At 35.4% G+C, this 20,885-nt stretch overlaps 1 protein-coding gene across 2 annotated transcripts; it reads left to right on the top strand.

Moving 5' to 3' along the window:
* The first annotated feature begins 272 nt into the window (after positions 1 to 272).
* LOC107750327 (beta-1,4-galactosyltransferase 1-like) lies at positions 273 to 19,019 on the top strand. 2 transcript variants are annotated; one of them, XM_016565670.1, is made up of 6 exons: positions 273 to 1,331; positions 3,170 to 3,405; positions 6,426 to 6,514; positions 14,251 to 14,373; positions 17,129 to 17,233; positions 17,510 to 19,019. In XM_016565670.1, the coding sequence occupies exons 1-6, from the start codon at positions 1,052 to 1,054 to the stop codon at positions 17,637 to 17,639; spliced, it is 963 nt and encodes a 320-aa protein (XP_016421156.1). In that variant the 5' UTR covers positions 273 to 1,051; the 3' UTR covers positions 17,640 to 19,019. The 2 variants fall into 2 exon arrangements, with proteins under 2 accessions (XP_016421156.1, XP_016421155.1); XM_016565669.1 differs by lacking the exon at positions 6,426 to 6,514 and adding an exon at positions 8,943 to 9,130 and having other exon boundaries at positions 276 to 1,331.
* Positions 19,020 to 20,885: the final 1,866 nt, after the last annotated feature.

Below are 20,885 nucleotides of genomic sequence, written 5' to 3'. Positions count from 1 at the left end.
TACATTTATTAATAATTAATGATTAATTTATCGGGACTTATTAACAAGCCAAGCAATTTTTGACTCTGTGTTTTCAGCTGGTTTCAAAAATAACGTATTTTACTGTGCTATCCGAAGAGTAGCCTAAAACACGTGTGCTGGGAGCGAATTGGAATTAAATGGCACAAGCAACCATTTCTAAAATAACGCTTTTATTGTGAAGCTGAACTCCTCATTTCCTCTCACTGTAGCTGGCTTCATATGATGATATGCTCATCAGCCTATCTACAAGTAATACTCAACAGCAAATCCGCCTGCAGAGTGTTTAGAGATCAGATACTTTCACACGCTGAGCTCAACTCTTCCCCAGCGCATATGAACCGATCTGAAAGCTCTACGCGTTACTTACTGTAAAGACTGGTTTAGAGTCTATCCGGAAACTTATCGCCATCTCCCTTCCGATATCATTAGCGCGGATCGTTCTGGCACGGAGATTTATCATATTTAAAAAAAACATCTGGGATTTGGAGATGTTGTGGGTTTTTAAGAAGATTCTTTCGACTGACGTTTTAACTTCATCTGGATCTGAAAGAAAGTTTCACTTCTGATTTCGTGCCGTCAAGTTACTCCTATAAACTTTATTACGGACTTAATTGTTGACTTAGTTGTTCATACACGTTTAAACGTCAATCATGATCGAGATTGAGGTTCAAGTCTCGGTTTTTCGATAGTTTCACTTTGTAATAACGGTGTAGTTTTAATCCAAGGAAATGTAGTTGATCGCGTGTTATTAGCTGAGAACTGAGCTAAGCTGTTGAATTATTTAAGATTTAGTGGAATTGGCTGAGACGTTTATATAAGTCCTATATATTTATATAAAAATTTTATGTATTTTTTATAATTAAAACCGTATTTGAGCGGTTTTTAACTTGTAAATTGATATATAAATATTAGAAGTTACCCAAAAGCCCTGGAAGTAGAAAGGACATAGGAAGGGATTGGGTTAGATTGTAAATAACAACCATTTAAAAAACGAGAGTGCGAGAATATAGCCATCTCCAGGATTTCTACAATGCGGGATGCGCCTGGGAATTTCAATCTTCTACACAGGACTTGCTCTCTAGTGGTGCTGCTATGTTTCCTTCACATCTCTGTCACTGTCATATACTATATGAGAAATTCGGATTTAAGGCAAACCTTCGTACAAAATCAGCAAAGCCCTCAGATCCACAGGAAACTGGCCGAACAGAGAGTCACTACAGAGGAGTCACCACAGAGACTGCCATCCGTGTCTAATGTCACAGAGACCGAGAGAAAGCTGGAAACATGCCCTGACAATCCACCTCGATTGGGTGAGCTGCTGTTTTATTTGAGTTGATCTCTGGGAACTTGTTCAAAGAGAGAGAGAGAGAGTATAATTTAATAATTTTATAGTAACATCACATGTAATATGTAGTTATATTGTGCTTTTTTGAAGTATATACACACAGTAACGAAACTAGTGTGTGTGTGTGTGTGTATGTGTGTGTATATATATATATATTAGTGCTGTCAAACGATTAATCGCGATTAATCGCATCCTAAATAAAAGTTTTTGTTTACATAATATGTGTGTGTACTGTGTATATTTATTATGTATATATAAATACACACATGCATGTATATATTTAAGAAAAATATGTTATGTTTATATATTGTGTATATATATATGAATATAAATTTATACATGTAAATATTTTCAAAATATATGCTGTATGTGTGTGTATCTATATATATACACAATACACACACATATTATGTAAACAAAAACTTTAATTTTGGATCTGACAGCACTAATATATATATATATATATATATATACTACCTTTAAATATTAAAATACCTCTTTTCTATTTTTGCTGATTTGGTGCTCAGGAAACATTTCTTATTATTATCAATGTAGAAAACTGTTTTTGCTGCTTACTAACCATGATACACCAGTAGTTTATCATTTGGAATTTGGAACAGTTTGGAATAAGTAAGATTAAAAAAATACTTTTAATCAACAAGCATGCATTAAATTTATCAAAATTGACAGTAAAGACAATGTTACATACATTTCTATTTAAAATAAATGTTGTTCTTTTGAGCTTTCGATTAATCCGAGAACACTGAAAAAAAGCATTAAGCATAAGAAACCATTTTCAAATACATTTAAAAATCTTAACGATTCTTTCAAACTTTTGACTGATATGCACAAATTTTAGTTTAACTTTTTAAATGTACATTTAACTGATGATCTTTTTTTCCCCCTCATTTTATGTGCTTGTCTATTTAGTTGGCGAGTATCACAAAAGTAAAGACATTTTGCTTAAACAAAATGAAGCCTATGTAAAAGGACCATTAATTGTTTTTGTATTGTGAAATGACGACTACAACTGAAAAAACAGGCTTCACTTTCTTTATTCAAAATATACATATTTTCCCAATTGATTTTGGGGTTAAATATGCCTGGACATGTTCTGGACAGTTTTTAATTCACCCATTTTTGTCCATCTTGGCTGTTCTAGATTGGTTGTTTTTAAATAAATAGTCTTCGTATAACAAATCCACATACTTGAGTTTACATTTTGCCAATGTATTATGATTCAGCACAGAGTAGTATTTCTGAGAAAATTTGTGGTTGTTATAAATGATGTGACCTGTCACTTTGTGTTCCCTCTGTCCAGATTCCAAAAACAAAAGCATGTTTTTACAGCTGCCGTGACTCTAGATGTTAACATTTACCCCTCTCTGTAACTTTCTGTTGAAAATACAGCGAATTCATCTCTCTTGCATGAGTGTTGTGGTAGTTTTCACGTTATCTACTGATGCTGATTCATTAGCTTCACTGAAGCCCTGTGTCGTAATGGAAAAATTGGCAGAGAAGCTTTGTGTTACACAGTTATTTTGTCTCGGCTATCTTTCTCATTTATCAGACAACATTGACACTGCTGCTTGTAGCAACAGTAGTATGATAATGTAATTGGATACACCTTAGTGCGTTGAATAATAATGAGTTCTCTAAGGAGAGATGGTTTACTTTAAGACACAAAGTAGCACTTGGCTGGTTTTTAATAGTCTGGATTATTCAATGGATTATTTTGCTTTTTAAAAAATACGTTTTATGTCTCCATAATAAAGCATGTAATTTGTGTTTTGTTTCTTCTAGTGGGTCCGCTTCGGGTTGAGTTTTCTGACCCGGTCACCTTAGACCTGGTGAGGTCAGAGAACCAAGCGTTGCAGCCCGGTGGACGGTTTAAACCCACAGAATGCATCGCCCAGCAGAAGGTGGCAATCATCATCCCCTTCAGGCACCGCGATGAGCACCTGAAGTACTGGCTGTATTATCTACACCCCATCCTACAGCGCCAGCAGCTGGACTATGGCATCTATGTCATCAATCAGGTTTGTCAGCAGTGCAATAACACTTTTGCAATCTTTGACCTGCGAGTTCTTAATCTGCAATTGCAGAAATGTTCAAAGGCCTGTGGTGCACTTTGATGTTATCATTGAGTTGGAGGTTAAATATCTCTGCTTGTTTGTTGAAATGGGCATTTATTTCCTCTTAAATTGAAGCCTGATCAGATGCATGTGTATAATGTGGCTTTACCCATTGTTCTCTTGAAAACTCTTCAAAGTAGATGGGATTAACATAACCATGCGAAGAGCTTTGTTTAGAAATGTCATTTGATGGTTCAGATAAAGCAAGGCAAACATCAGCGGCTGCTTGACTTTATTTAAATGCTCTTGTCGGTTTGTAAAGTATACTGTATCTTGAAATATTTGAGCTCAGTGTTTGCTATCAGTGATCATGAGTTCCTCTTAAAAGCTGTGCTTTGTAATATCCTTCTTTTAATATACATTGCCTACTCCCTTTTGATATCTGGAATGTAAACGCTCTGTTACGCGGGGCGTGCTGGGGCAAGAAGGTTTGCATGTGTTTTGCTAAGTCCTCTTTTCTCTTTCATTGGCCATTTTGAGTGATGTAGCTCACAAACATGGTTGTTCACAATTTCAAACATGCTTGTAATTCAAATTTATTAATACTGATTAACTCATACTGTACGGAAGTACCAGTATTTTTGACATCCCTACATCGAGGAAGACATTTACTATTGTGGCAGAAACTTTTATCCAATGCAACTTACAAATGAGGAACATTATGCAGTACACAGCACCAAACTTCATTGGTAAGAGTAGAACAAAAGCTGATTGAGAAGTCCCAGTATTCAGATTAGTGAATATGTAGTGAATGAATAGTGTTTTTTTCTGTGGACTCAAACATTTGCATTTGATCAGCATAGTCTTACCACATAAAAACTAAAATCCAACTGAACACCTTTTTAAATTCCTGAATTATTAGTATTTTTTTTATTTTGTAAATTGAATTTATTTAGATGTACATTTTTGCATAGGTGATTTTAGAAATCCATTTAGCTACTACAGCAAAAACTAATATCCAACTGAACACCTTTTTAAACTTTCTTTACATTAAATAAATACATTTATTTAAATGTACATTTTTCCATAAATGATTCTCAACATCAATTTAACTTTTACAGCAAATACTAATATCCTATTGAACGCCTTTCCTCCATTATTTTAGTAAAAATTTGGCGTTTTTAATTTAGCAAATACATTTTATTTAACCTACATGTAAACTTCCATTATCTGTTTGGTAAATAAATTTCCATTAATTGTTTAAAATAAGTCACTCATTTTAATTGGTAACCCTTTATAACAAGGTTCCATTTGTTAACATTATAACATAACATTATAACATTATAAACTAACAATGAAAAATACCTCTAAAGCATTTATTATTTTTTTTATGTTGATTCCAACATATACTAATACATTATTAAAATCTTTAATGGACCTGAGCTAACGTGGACTAACAATGAACAGCTGTAGTTTTTACGGACATTAAGACAGATTAATATATACTAGGGATGTAACGATTCACTCAACTCACGATTCGATTCGATTCACGATTTTGATTTCACGATTCGATTCACGATTTTATTTAATTTTTTTACAAAATGAGATTTAAGACAAATTATAAATTAAATGTGTCCTTTTATTATTGCTTGGACAAACTGCAGCACATTTCTTTGTGAAATTGAAATATAACAAAACTAAATTCAGATGCACTCTCTGCCAGCAGGTGGCGCTTAAAGCGTTTCCGCTGTAAACAAAGAAGCGCTGCACATATGAACTAGATGCAAGATGAAAAGAAAAAATACCATCTAAACTTTTCTAAAGACAGTAAGTTCCCCTCAGACATGGATTCATATAAATTCCTACCCCTAAATGAATCGCGATTTGTTTAGCATCTCAACCGATTTGAATCGTCACATATTTGAATCGATTTTCAACCGGCTCGCGGTTAATCGTTACATCCCTAATATATACTGTAGCAAATACATTGCTCATTGTAAGTTAATTTTAGTTAATGCATTAAATATTATTAGCAAATGGAACCTTATAGTAAAGTGTTATCTTTTAATTGATATAAAATGCATAAATACTGATTTGGTGCTGTGTAAGTTTGATAATTACAAGCATGCTTGTAAGGAAAATTGATACTGGTTAACTGATACTGCACAAAAGTACTTTTGACATCCCTACATAGAGGAAGACATGCCATGTACATTTACATTTAGTATTGTAGCAGATGCTTTTATCCAAAGCAACTTACAAATGAGAAACATGGCATGCCGTTATGCAGTACACAGCGTCAAGCTTCATGCGTAAGAGCAGAACAAAATAGTGTGAATAGTGTTTTTTACATTAATTTACATTTGATCACTATAATACTAAATATCTTGTTGCATCTTTGAGTTTGGGAACTCTTCAGCTATTCCTCGCCATCAGAAAAAAGTACAGCTAATCAGTGCTAAACCGAGGTTCATTACACAGTAGTTTCCCCAGACTGTGGTAGAGACAGCTGCTGTTTGAGGCTGGGCGTCCTTTCAAAAAAAGTTGAGTGGCCTGTTGTCATCATTCAGTAAATGCCCATGACATTACAGACTGGAACGAGGTGAGACGCAGTGCTGCAGTTCTTGTCTCTCCTTTATTTGGGACTCTCAGAGAACAGATGTCTTCATCGAATCCATTTCAAACAGCCAGTTATCAGTGGTTTGGGAATTTTCCAAGTAAACGAAAAGACTAATGTGTATCGTTCAGTGCGGCTTTGCACTAAAAGCATCCAAATGTGCTCGCCAAGAAGGTCTTGGACCTGTCAGCATTCTTCTCTGATTGTGTCTTCTCTAAAGTGTTACTTGATCGTCCTTACTAATTATTCTCTTGCTCTCTTTGCCACCCCCTTCTTTTCTCTGCACCTTGCATTTATTTTTTCACCCTTCCATCCTACATTCCTTCCCTTCTTCCTGTTCAAACCGAACCCCTTTTATGCGCATCAGAGGCCCTTGCGCTTGGGAAAAGGTGAGACGTCTGCTTGCTCTTTCTCTGGCCAATCACACTACGCTTCACTGGCTGCATCTGACGAATGGTAATGTTGGCTTCTTGATTATCTGTTTTCTATTTGTGGGTTACCATTTCCTTCCTTATTTTCTCTCTCTTTCTCTTTCTCTGCCCTCTGTCTCTCACTCTCTCAAGTTCATCATTTTCCCATGGATGGCAGTTCTGTGCCAAAAATAGCTATGTTTTGTCTTGCAAAAGTGTAATTTGATCACTTCATCTAATCTTTTTAGAAGACGTGTGACTTTTTAAAAGTTATCTGTTTATTTACTGGTGAAAAGTAATCCAAAAATGGCAGTTTTATAATTATTTACTCACCCTTATGACATATGCTGCAAATTTTTCTGTTGAACACAAAAGGAAATTATTGTATGAAGTTAAATATAATGAGGGTGAGTCTTTTTTTTAGTTGATTAGCTTTTATTTATTTTCTCTACTGTCCTATTTTCAGAAGTTTGCATCTATCTGTGCTATTTATATGAACAATGAAGCTCTTCTTCACTTTCAGTTCTTTGTGTTTTGATTCCTCAAGGGTCTTAATCCTTTTGTCTACTTTTTTTTGTTTTTACTCCCTAAAATGTGAATGAATCCTCCAGTGCCACATTGCAGGCCGACGATCAGATCTGGTTGTTGACATGTGAGAACTCTGCTTTATGTCAACTCAAAAGATGGCCGAAGAACAGGACGATCTGGTTCTTCAAAGCCAAGTCTCGCTCTGAATGCGCAGGCCACATCTTCTGAATCAATCATGGATGTCGTCTGCTCCACTAGAACAAGCGCACCTCAGTTCTTTCAGGGCAGCTCGTGTGAGTTTGCTGTGTGTTATAAAAGAGAGGATTGCTACTCTCTCTGTTGGGTGCAAGGGGGTTAACAGATAGCTCTGGGCTCCTGAGGCTCCGCCGTCATTACATTTCATTACGCAAGCTCAAGTGATGCTCTTCAGAGCGAGGAAAGGTGGGCTCCAGACAGGGAGCACATCCATTAATCATGAGCCAAAGGCCCAAAGCCAGCGGAAAGATTTGAATGACAGTTGGAAATGAGTCACCTTGGAATGTCAAATTTGGGCTTTCATGGATCTTCTTTGCAAAAATGTACCATGGTAACCATAGATACCACCACTGAAAACACAAAGGAACGTTTTATTACTGTGAAACAGGGCTTCCCAAACTTTTTTCTCAGCCAAACCCTTTTGACCACAAATATTTGCATGAAGTTCCCTTGAGTTAATATTTCAGTAATTTAGCATGGTTCTCACAGCTCTTTTATTTTTAATATTTTAATTGTACATTTTACAATATAATTAAATTATTTTTGTCATCAATTTGCAAACTCCAGTTTAGGAAACCCTGCTGTAAAATGAATATTTATAATTAGCCTTAGATCTTCTACAGCCACAGAGGAAGAAGCTCAAAGTTGTCTTTCTTTCTTTCTTTCTTTCTTTTTGGCAGTGGTGGCAAATACCACATTAGCTTTATCGTAGTAACAATAAATAGCATATTTAGCTAAAATTCATTAGTTACTGTAGTCAGACATGGCTTTTCTGTCGTGCAAGGAATTGTATGAAATTCATGTCAACTTCCACACAAAGTAGTTTTTATACAGTAAAAAAGTTTTTATTCTTATTGAACTAGTAGGATTTTTGTTACAAATGATAAAATATAAATATTAAAATAGACCAATATAATACTTTCTGACCACATTCTAATAATGGGCAATTTATGTTGTTTAATAATCCAATTTTTAAATCTGTGTTGTTGTATTTTTTTATTTTAAGCATCATTTGCATAATCAACACAAACTCAGCACACCTGAAAAAAACGATAGGTGCGTAGGAAAAAAGGTTCAACAAAACTGTCAAGTCCAAAATATAAAAAAGATGCAATCCCGCACACTATCAATTCTTGTTAAGTCTTTATTAACAAAAGCAACGTTTCGGTCCACTGATCATTTGCATGAAAATTCTAATTTGATTGTATTTGATTTACAGTAGGAAGGAAGGCTTTTTGTTTTACTACTTTTAATTAATGGATAACTGTATAAGGAAGTGTATATTGTAATAAATAATTTTCTCTGATATTATTTCCTTTCAATATCAGCCCAATCTGAATGTTACATATCATGTATTCTTGCTTTTTGTGAAAGTGTGTGTTACGGATGTTCTGTGTTTGTCTGTTGTCTCATTCATGTCTCCTGCCACCTGCCAGCCATGCTGTGAAAGATTGAATAGATAGCAGTGACGTGCTCCCATACAGCAAGCACAAGTGCGCTGATTTTATCAGTTTAAACATACCTACCCGCTCTAGCAAAGGCTCTATGGCACAAAATGTCATGCTACACATCACACTGCTTTATAGACATTTTAACACATTTCTTCCACCATCCTTTCATACGTTTCAATTTCATTTGTATAAAATGTGTATTTTTCAGCTTTGTCTCATCCTCTCTCTCTTTAATGGCAGGACGGCGAGGATACGTTCAACCGTGCCAAACTCCTCAACATTGGTTACGCTGAGGCTCTGAAGGAGTATGACTACGATTGTTTTGTCTTCAGCGACGTGGACCTCATTCCAATGGATGACCGCAACTTCTACAAGTGCTATAATCAGCCCAGGCATCTGTCTGTGTCTATGGACAAGTTTGGATTCAGGTATTTCTGGTCCTTGTTGACTGTTGTCTCATGTCGCGGCTTAATGGTGTATTTTCAGCCACCAGCCAGAATATATTTATATTTCTATGGATAACAAATTAAATACACAGGCTAGTATGGAACAAACATGGTTTGTTTGAACATGGTATCAAGGTATTCTCTGAATTTCTTAGGAGTATTATGTTGGCTCTATGTGCAAATTTAGATGCTGCGGTGTATATACATGAATATCAGCGGGGAGGACTGCATTACAGTATTTATATGAGAATTACATGTTGGGACTGATTGTAGCTCATCTGTTTAGATCTTAGAGTCTCATGTACTGTTTACACCTGGTCACTTCATGCGTTTTCTCTGAAAAGACCAGGTGTAAATATCCTCCAAAAAGCTTTCACGACGGATCGCTCAAATCACTTAAGGCGGTGGTCTGGGACACATTCCAGACAAAACTGGACAAGTGTAAATGCATCACATATGTAAATTTTACTCCCAAAGTGTTAAAAAAATAAATGTGTGAGTACTTCCGTTGATGCGAACTCTTTTAAATTTGCATGTAGCACGGGCATTGAAGATAGGATTAAAATCCGTTTTGCAGAGACACATTTATGTGGCCAGGTGTAAATGGAACCGTTTTACAAAACCAGATAGATATGTGATATATCAGAGAAAATGCATGAAGTGACCAGGTGTAAAAAGGCCCTTAGTGAAGCCATTTATGTTTGTACTGATGCTAAGCATCGAGTTTCACATAAAAAGACAATAATCCAGTTAGATGAAGTATTTTTATTTGAAAAGTATTTAATTCACTGGAGTTTTCAAAAATTGACATAGACTTTAATATATAATCATTTTCTTTTTCTGGCAAAAATTATTTTATTGTCTTACACTGTGGTTTACAACTGTTTTCAACATTGATTATAATGATAAATGTTTCCTGAGCAGCAAATCAGCATATTAGAATGATTCCTGAAGGATCATGTGACACTGAAGACTGGAGTAATGATGCTGAAATGTATGAGTAAATTACATTAAATATATATATATTATAAACAGAAAACAGTTATTTTAAATTGTAATGATATTTTGCAATGTTAATGTTTTTATTTTTGATCAAATAAATGCAGCCTTTGTGATCAAAAGAGACTTTAAAAAACATTACTGACTTCAAACTTGGTAACGGTAGTGGATACAGTCACAGAGCTATAAAACAACTCTCTGTTCTAAATACTGTATATGAATATAGTAATCTTTCATTTCCATACCAAATGACACCTATATCTTCCATGGTACCACCACAGTACTTTGAGTCTAAGATATCTGTAGTCCTGATCTTCGATGTGAAAATGTGAAGAAAAGAAAAAAATCCAGATGCTGTAGGATCAGACCCTTAGTGGTTGGTCTATGACCATTTTGTTCTTAAAAGAATATTTTGGGTTAAATTGCCGTAAATGTGTTTTTCATTAATTTGTACGGAGGAACAAGTCAACTTTATTTTCATTGGTAATCCACAACAGGCCTGGCTGTTGATTTAACCCAGTCATATTTAATCCAGAATATCCTTAAACCTTAGGTTACTCCAGCAGGACTTTGACCTGTAATAAGTGAGTCACTTTAGATGAAAGCGTCAGACAAATGATAAAGTAGCAGTATTTGGATGGGAATATTCTAGCAACGTCACACATGATTCCCATTAGGGCCTATTAAGAGCTGAGCTGTCTGTCTGAAATGAAACTATAGCTTGTTGGAGCGACTTGTACCAGTGACCTCCAGCACAAACTCCGTGTAACATGAGTATGATGTATGTGAAGGCGTGTGTGCGTTCACGTGTGTCCTTTTGTATTTACAGTGTGTAATGAGGAAATGATAAAGGTTAGGTTTTAAACTCCCACACACTGAAGCAGTTGTGTTGCTCTTTTGTAAGTCTTTTATAAGATCTTTACGCCATTCACCACTGCTAGCGGCTTTTTTTCCCACAGAACTTCAAAAGCATCTGGATGTAATTTGTAATTTTCAAGAGTTACCGTGTGGAAGAACGTAGGACGAGAGCGGGCCAGAACCTGAAGTATGGATAGTGTTTGCTCATTAATTTCAAACAGAGACACCTTTGTGTAGAGACAATTATGTAGAAACTGAAATGTATGTTGTAAGAAAAATAGCAATAAAATGATAATTAATGTTGTGACGATTGGGCAAACCTTTGGTCTAAAAAAAAAAAAGTATGCCTTTGCATGCTTTCCTCTATAATTGTCCTGTGTTTGAATTTGAATTGTATTTAAATGCACTTGTTTTCCTCTCTATGCAGTTTTGTGTTACTTTGAATGTTATTTTGAATGCACGTTCACTTTACCTGGCCGTGACTTTGCAGTTTCTAAAGGGATAGTCCACCCAAAAATGAATTTATATATTACCATTCACCAGTGCTGAGTTTTTACTACTGATTACATAATCAGATTACAAAAATTTAGTACTTGTAATTAGATTATATTACATTTTAAAATGCTCATAATCAGAGTACAGTTACCTTTTTTAGATTACAAATTATTTACACAATGGCAGTAAGCTATTCATAATTTATTGATTCTCCCTAATTCTTTTTTTTCCTTTCTAAAAAATTTCTAATGTGTCATATCGTTTAGCTTTGAATATTCTCAATATAGAATGGCCATGTAAATTTCATGTAAATTAATTTGTGATCCATGCTTCAGAACATGGGGACAAAAGCATCTCTCAGTCAATTATATAATGTTAATATTTAAATAATTTAACAAAACATTCGCATGTTCACAGCTCTCTGAAGTCGGTTAATGGTCACATTGACATGCAGATTAACAAATAAAATATTTCAAATGTAAAAATGTCATTTTAATTTGAATTTAATTAAATGTTCTTTTCATCAATTCATAAACCCTCGGCAGCTCTTTCATTGAAATAGTGTAGTGATTTACATTAGGTTTTGAATAGCAAATCTGCGTATCTGTTTTAGTATTATAAGAGTTGCCAGAGAAACAAATAATAGCAACTCAAGTGGTAGAAGCTTCAAGTGGTCTTGTTGTTATATGCTGACGTTCAGGTTTGGTAACATTCTTTAGAAGGCAGTGAGGGGTGTTGTTGAAGGGATGGGGTAATCTATGGTCTATGTGATTTTATTTTTTATTTACTGTAACAGTTTAACACAATGTAGCACAAGACACTGCTGAAACTGTCATTTTAATGTCAACTACTTATAATCGGAATCAGATGACAATTTTATTTGAAATTTCTTTTTAAAGCTGGTTTGAAGCTTTGTTCTTTAGTGTTTTTAGTGTTATTAGTAGGGATGCACCGATCCGATATTTAGTATTGGTATCGGCTCTGATACTGGCATTTTCTGCCGGATCGGGTATCGGTGAGACGAGTCCGATCCAAATCCAATATTCTGTGTATCCTATTCTGTCATTGTTAACCCTACAAAAGCCAAAAAACATTATAAAGCACCATAAAGTTCTCGTGCACTATATTCCAAGTGTTCTGAAGACGTTCCATAGTTTAATGTGAGGTACAGATGAATATTTAAGTCGTTAAATTTAAGTTCACGTAAACTTCTCTCCACTGCAGCTGTCTGTCATCCTCCATTCAGCATTCTTGTTCGATTACAACAGTCAAAACAATGAAACTCTCTCCAAGAGTGCACAGTAAACTGTTAAAAGAAAAGGCATAATAAACTATCGCACCGATATAATATACTACGCATCAGTATTTCTTCTCTTTGTGCTTTGAACTTTTCTATGCGGAGCACTCATTTGTTATTTTTCTTTAAAAAGAAAGTTGTCTATAGTAGATTGTGTTTAACACACAAAACAGTGATGATCTGGTCACCACACTGAGGTATAGAAATTCTACATTGATTAAAAAAAACAAAAAACAGTGGATTGGTATCGGCTGATACTTAGAATTGTTGGTATCGGATCGTTTCTGAAAAAATGGTATCGGTGCATCCCTAGTTATTAGAGGGCTAGAGAAACAAATAATAGCAACTCGGAGTACTAGCTTCTCACAGTCCTGGAAAACCTTAAAATATCAGGAAATTTTCAAGCTTTGAAAAGTTCACATTTCGATAGTTATTATAATTTTTCTAGTTACACTCTTAAAAATACAGGTGCTTCACGATGCCATAGAAGAACCTTTTTGTCTAAATGGTTTCTTAAAGAACCTTTAACATCTGAAGAACCTTTCTGTTTCACAAAAGGTTCTTTGTGGTGAAAGAAGGTTCTTCAGATTATAAAAAGGTAAGAAAGAGATGGTTCTTTAAAGAACCTTTGACTGAATGGTTCTTTGTCGAACCGAAAATGGTTCTTCTGTGGCATTGCTGTGAAGAACTTTAAGCACCTTTATTTTTAAGAGTGTATGCTCAGATTTAAAGTATGTATTTGACTAGAAACAACTCTTCTGAGTGTGATCTCTATAAAACAATAGAAAATATAGTCTAAAATTTTTTTTAAATATTTGACAGTCTTCCATATTTAATTTGAAATGGTCCTGCTGTTTAACAAATAAATTTTTAGCAGTACAAATATTGGATACATTTTGGTGATTTTTTTATTATGTAACAAGACACTGTAATTTATTATTAATTAATTGTTTAATTATTAATAAATTAAATGAATCAGACATAATAATAGATAACAATCTCTGATGCTCTTAGTTTGGTCAAAAGTAATTGTTTAATTATTAATAAATTAAATGAATCAGACATAATAATAGATAACAATCTCTGATGCTCTTAGTTTGGTCAAAAGTATCTCACACCAAATGGGTTCAGCTGCCATCCATGTTTCGTGACGGCCAACTATTGCTATGGTTATCACTGTCAACCATCACACGTTTGGGTTAGTCGGAGTGACACCACCTGATAATTTACAAGACCAACTGGCTTACAGCAAAACACAGAGGCAGCAGATGTTTATGGGCTCAAGTTCAGCCCCCTGCCAGTTCTCATTAGTGCACCGTCATTTAAACAGTCATTTCCCTGCAGAGAAAAACCAAGCTATATGTTGCACTTCTTCTGCACCTGACGTAGCAACTGCCACCCAACACGCAACTGTTCCTCAGTGTTTCTATCTCTCTCTGTCCGTTTCTAACAGGTTGCCATACGCACAGTACTTTGGTGGCGTGTCATCCCTGAGCAAGGAACAGTATCTGAAGATCAACGGCTTTCCAAACAACTACTGGGGCTGGGGAGGAGAAGATGATGACATATTTAACAGGTCAGATAACTTTTAAAAGAATGCTTCTCCCAAAAATGACAATTCTGTCATTATTACTCACTCTCATTTTGTTCTAGTGTGTGTGTGGCACACACACACAAAAAATTCGTTTTTAGAAAATCTTCACAACAGCAGTTTATAGTTTTTATAAACCGTTTCTGCCATGGATTTTTTTTAAAAATAGAAAGGTAATTGTGACTTTTTATCTCACAATTCAGACTTTTTCCCCTTATATAAACTCTGAATCTGAAAAAAAAAAATGTCAGAATTGTGAGATACAGGCTTTTTTTCTGGCAGCAATCTCAAACATCATTGCTCACTGAAAATAATGGCAAACAAGTTTGGAACATCATGAGAGTGAGAAAATAATGGCAGCAAGTCACAATGTGAAACGTCTTCCTTGCATTTACATTTGTGCACACCCACATACGTGTGTGAAGTCTAGTGTGAATGCTCCTTTACATTGAAAAACACGGTTTAATGGGTTTTCATCCTAGAGCTCAGCTCTTGTATGTCTTCTAGTGCAGGAAACCTCTGATCCAGCAAAAACCGGAAATGTAAATTCAGCTGAGGGTTCCATTTTAAGCCTCACACATCCTGTTGCTGTGCTGTCAGCATGGCACTGCAAAATCAGAAAGCTTAAGCATGTGATATAGAGCACATACGCTCATTCAGATGATTGGGGTCTGTACGATTTTGTTCTTTTTGAAAGAAATCAATACTTTTATTTATCTAGGATTTTTACTAGGGCTGTCAAATGATTAATTGCAATTAAGTGCATCCAAAATAAAAGTCTGTGTTTACAACATATGTGTGTATTGCGTATATATAACGCATATATATTATATTATTTATATTTATATATTTATTTATATAAATTATACATAAAATATAAAAATATACATACATTAAAATATATACATGTGTGTGTATTTATGCATACTGTATTTATTTTTTCAAGGAAAATGTTAAATTTTTATATAAAATATTTAATTTATATGTAAATATATACATATATAAATATGTTTAAAATATATACATGTATGTGTGTATTTATATATACATAATATACGGGGGTCCAACCCGGTACTAGCAAGGTGTACCTAATAAAGTGGCCAGTGAGTGTATATATGTATATGTAAACAAACCTTTATTTTAGATGCAATTAATCGTGATTAATTGTTTGACAGCCCTAATTTTTACATTATTGCAAAAAATCTATTTCAAATAAATGCTGTTTCTTTCTATTGATCAAAGAAACCTGGAAAAAAAAATCATGGTTTCCACAAAACTATTAAGAACAACTGTTTTCAATGTTAATAATAAGAAGAACTCTTTCTTGAGCACCATTATTAGAATGATTTCTGAAGGATCATGTGATTCTGAAGACTTGAGTAATGATGATGAAAATTCATAGGAATAAATTACATTTAAATATATAGAAAATATATAAAACTAAAATAGAAATTTCTGTTTTTAATGGATTCTTAAATAAATGCAGCCTTGACGAGCAAAAGAGACTTCTTTTTTTAATTCTAAAATCTTACCAACCTCAAACATTTGAAGTGTAATGTAGTTGAATTTAATAGCATAGTATAACTGAAATGCCCTGGTTCTATGTTCATAACAGTTGGGAGATAAAGAGCATTCTGCCAACAGCAAGGACATGGCAGATAAAACCTCTTATCATCAGCCATCTTTATTCTCGTGTGGTGTTTATTTTTATTTTCTATTTTTTTTGTGGGACTTTCTCGACTGTTATTTAAAGGAGAGTTGCATCATCCGCATGAACACTTGCATCTGTCAGCTGCTCAGCTACAGCATTGTTTTTCCAGTGGAACATTCAGGAAAAAGAAAATACTTGCAGAGCAGGAAACTGCTTTTCATATTCGAAATGCCAAAGAATGCTGGTTGTGCTGTCTGAACAAACCCCCTACACTTAAAAGTTCAACTTTGGGACTAAATGTGTTTTGCGCTGTTTGTGCTACAGACGTAATAGATCCCTTAAATTGACAGAATTACATTTTTTGGGGGGAACTGTCACTTTAAGACTTTTGCCTGGCAGTTAAAACAACAGGCGAAAGAATGCATTCGCAACCACCCACAACACCATAGCAACTGCAGTACAATATGCCGAATAGAGTGTAACAGGTGCCTATCCCCCTTTTTCAGCTACTCTGGTTCCAGAAGTATTTTTTCCATTCATTTTTCCAGTATGGATTTTAAAAAAAGTCTTTGTTAAAGCACTATAAGCCATGAACCAGGCCAACCAGTAATGAGGTGTATTACAAACTCTCTATGCTCTTAAAACACACACACACACATATATATATATATATATATATATCTCAAATATTTAAGTGTTTTAAAAGAGCATGGAGAGACTCAATTACACCATTTGCGGTGCTTCATGGGAGAGGGCGGAGCTCTGGGTTCGTTTGGCACAGTTTGCTCGCTGCAACTCACTGATTGGTGGAACCCGACAGTCACACTCTATAAACTCAGAAGACATTAGCAAGTCAAGCAATAGTATTTCCAATCAAACAAGTTTAGCTTGTATCTTCATGAGTTAGGAAAGATCAGTATCTATCATGTTTATTGGGTTTTTTAAAGGTACAGTTCACCAAAAAATGAAATGACTCAATGTCTCAGTGGGGTCTAATGTTGTTCTCTTCCACTTATAATTTGTCTCGACCATTATACTTTGAATCATATGTATTAATTATGGACTGATACGAGCTGCATGTTTTCACAGGGTTTCCTCCAAAGGGATGTCTATATCAAGGCCTGACGGAGTCATTGGAAGATGTAGGATGATCCGCCACGACCGAGACAAACAAAACGACCCCAATCCACAGAGGTACTTGAACATATTACAGCTTTATGGCTGCTTAAAAGTTTAACCACTCTGATAATCTCAATACATTGCCGTATTTAAAAGATGAAATTGTGTGGGGATGAAAAAATGCATTTGTAACATACTGTACACTGAACTTAAAGTGATAGATAACCACTGGTGTCAGAGTAATGCCAGATTTGTTTAACGATTAAAAAAATCTAAGTTAGTTTACGATATGTACAAGGTTATAAACAGTCCTGCTTTGAGTAATGTTAATTATGTAATTTCCTGTCACAGGTTTGACCGAATAGCTCACACAAGGGAAACAATGGCAAGCGATGGGATCAGTTCATTAACATACAACGTTGTTAACATTGAGAAAGACCAGCTATTCACCAAAATCACAGTGGATGTGGGAAAACCATGATTCCTGCGTACAGACCAACATAAAACTGAGTGAAACCGCAGCGCTGACTGTCGAAAAACCAAATGTGCCTTGATATATCTAGGTCAAATGGATAATTTACAAAGTGGATTCTATATTTTTCAAAAAAGACTTGTAAGTACTTAGAAATGTTTTGCCATCTTTGCACATGTGATGGTGAACACAGGGGTCTGGACTCCTTTTGCCCAGTGAATCAGAACTGTTCGGCTGCTAAAGGAGACACACAAGGGTTTCAGGTTGTCCTCGAGGCGACGGGCCAACCTTGTTCTGTTTCAGACACTTCTGCTGAGGAAAAAGATTATATTATAAGCCATTCGATGGAAGCAGCATATTAAAAGTGATCTAAATTGTTGATGAAAATGTCCTTGTGGTGGGACAATGTATGTGAGTTGCTGTGTATGGGATTATTTAGTTTGTGTGTTTGAAAGCGAATATTTAAAGGATCGATTTTGTTAATCAGCAAGCTAAGCAATGCAAAAAATCGGGGATTTACCAATCAAGGGCTAATCATATACCAGCAAACTGGCATTTTTGGGCTGTCACATTTTTGTTTACTTTTATTACGTATTGCATCTCATTATCTTGTTGCTGTACCAGGTTATTTGTACTTTCAGAGCCTTTTAAATGATATCTCTCTTTGTTAGGGGCAAGATGTCTGAATGTATTGGCCTGCATGGTTTTTATTCTCAAGTGCTTGATGCGTATCGGACCATTATTATGTTTGCTGGAACACCAAAGTGGCAGCCTTGCATCTTAAAAGACATTAATTTCCTCCCTTCCGTTTGGTGCATTATCTTTGCTGTATTTGATTTTTTTTGATTGCAAATCTATCCCGTCAAATGCAGCATTATCAGGTCAAGCTTTTGGATTTGCTCGGTCCTTTATTGCATTGAGAATTTCTCAGATCTATGCTGGTTATTAAGGGCACAAGAATATTCAAGCTGTCTACTGTAATGAAAACATGAAGCCATTGAGAACTTTGCTGAATTGACCTGTTGATACTTGTTTTTGGTTTTTTTTGTGCTGGTCTCCTCTTAAATTCTTTTGAACAAAGAAAACAGGATTTTTTTATTTTAAAACCTGTCATTGTGGAAACCAAAAATGCCTTTCAACTCTGTCAGGGGACGAAATGCAGATGAAGCAAATGAATGTATGTCAGCTGTTTTGCTCAAGTGCTTTTCAAGATGGCGACTAACAACCCGTACACAATGTACAGAATGTTTAAGTTATGCAGCCAAATTTTTTCCCTCTGTGCCGAGCACCCCAAAAGACCCATAGAATTTCTTTCCAGCTTAAAAAGTCTCCAATGCCTTATAAAAAGTCCTTTGCATCAGGAAAGAAAACTACCTCTCCACATGGCACAGCACTCGCAAGCAGAAGGGATAAGCGGCTAATGCTGTCTCTCAAACTAAATGCTTTGGCAAATAATCTTAGCCTTTTTTCCTCTTAGGTCAGTTAAAGCGAGGTTTAAATCTGTTTAGACAATGGTCTTTGTTTGAGAGCCAGCACATAATTCAATTTATTTTTAAGTTTTCATTTTCTTTTTTTAGTTCTTTGTTTGATTTCTCTGTTGTTTTCAACACAACTTATTTGTTTCCTATTTTTGATGTTCCTCTTACTTAAGTGTAATGCAGTGAACAATGAACACAATTTTGGAATTATGGAAATTAAATAATTAAACTGTTTGATTTAACTCGGCTTTTGGGTTGTGACTTGAAATAAAAGACAGTAACATGACGTGTTTGGCCAGAGGCAGCCATCATTGCCTTTTCAGCCGAATATAGCTTATACACTGTAAAAAGTAATCACTGAATCTACTTAAGAAAAAACCTATACTTATACACAAGTTACCTATACAAAGTTACAGTAAGTTTTATTAACTCAAAAATGATAAACTAATTTGCCTGAGAAATTTGAGGCAATCAGTTTCCACAGGTTTTCCAAGTAAGTTCAACTCATTACTTTTTACAGTGTAGGCTATTGTAACTTTCCATACACACAAACCAGTAAATCTTACCTAACCACCTATGTGATCTTACCTCAGAGCTAATGTTTTTGTCGCTATAGTTATATAGCATAAATGGATGAATGGAAGGATAGATAGACTTTGTCTTATGTTTAAAATAAACATTTTTATGATTTCATCTCTGAATCTGATAACCCACCGAATTGCTGTGTATTGACATATTGTTTATAACTGACATTGAAGCAGTGCCAGAAAAAAACATTATCAGGAAGTCAAGATAAACAATAGGCCATGCTTTGGTTTTCTCATGGCGGTATGTGAAGTTGAGCTATTACCAATGAGAATGTCATTAGCTGCCACTGTATTTGAAGGGGTCATATGATGCGATTTAAATTTTTTCTTTCTCTTTGGAGTGTTACAAGCTCTTGGTGCATAAAGAAGATCTGTAAAGTTGCAAAGACTAAAGTCTCAAATCCAAAGAGGTATTCTTTATCAAAGTTAAAGAGTCAACCACGCCTACCTAAAACGGCTCGTTCTAACACGCCCCCACATGTCTACGTCACGATGTGCGAAGATTTGCATAACACCGCCCAAATGTTCACACAAAGAAAGAAGGAGTAACTTTTATTCTCGCTGTAGTATTGTTGCTGCCGCCATGTCGTGAAGACGCTGTGTGTTTCGTTGTGAAAGCGAAACTACTTTGTTTGGCCTCCCAAAAGAGGACGATATCCGCTTTGTCATACCTAGAGCTGATCCATGCTGGTCGCTGAGGGAATACATCAACTTAGTGCTGTGGATCACCGGATATGCTTTCACCGTTTTCACCGCTCCTTCATCGGATCCGCCGGGACCGCCGTTCTCGATCCCGCCGCCTCAGCTCACGGTAAGCCGGGGCTTTCGCTCATGCTAGGCCGCTGTGTTTTTCGTTGTGAAAGCGAAACTACTTTGTTTGGCCTTCCAAAAGAGGACACGACTAGAAATCAGTGGTTAAGTTGTATTTACAACACTGTTCCAGAACACTTCAACCCAAATATTCAGATGTGTGCAGCACATTTTAAGGAGGACTGTTTCCTGATCCTGGTAGAGTAGACTACAATGCCGGCTGTTCTGACTCACAGACTGTAAGTACGTTTTTTATATTTAAAGAATTTGCCACTGACGATTCAAACACGAGTTTTGAGCAGTGTAGAGTAGCGCTGTTGTTTGTCGTTACTCCGATCACAAATGCAGACATGGTTTTAGGTTTACGCGGCGCGATGCAA

Source organism: Sinocyclocheilus rhinocerous, unplaced genomic scaffold, assembly GCF_001515625.1.
Source record: "Sinocyclocheilus rhinocerous isolate Xijiao unplaced genomic scaffold, SAMN03320098_v1.1 scaffold1053, whole genome shotgun sequence".
NCBI lineage: Eukaryota > Metazoa > Chordata > Actinopteri > Cypriniformes > Cyprinidae > Sinocyclocheilus > Sinocyclocheilus rhinocerous.
This window is presented reverse-complemented; position numbering and strand designations above follow the sequence as displayed.

Coding starts and splice junctions, on each gene's coding strand:
- LOC107750327 (XM_016565669.1), top strand. CDS start 1,052: ATGCGGGATGCGCCTGGGAATTTCAATCTTCTACACAGGACTTGCTCT. Junction 3,406..8,942: donor GCATCTATGTCATCAATCAG/GTTTGTCAGCAG, acceptor CTTTAATGGCAG/GACGGCGAGGATACGTTCAA. Junction 14,374..17,128: donor GATGATGACATATTTAACAG/GTCAGATAACTT, acceptor ATGTTTTCACAG/GGTTTCCTCCAAAGGGATGT.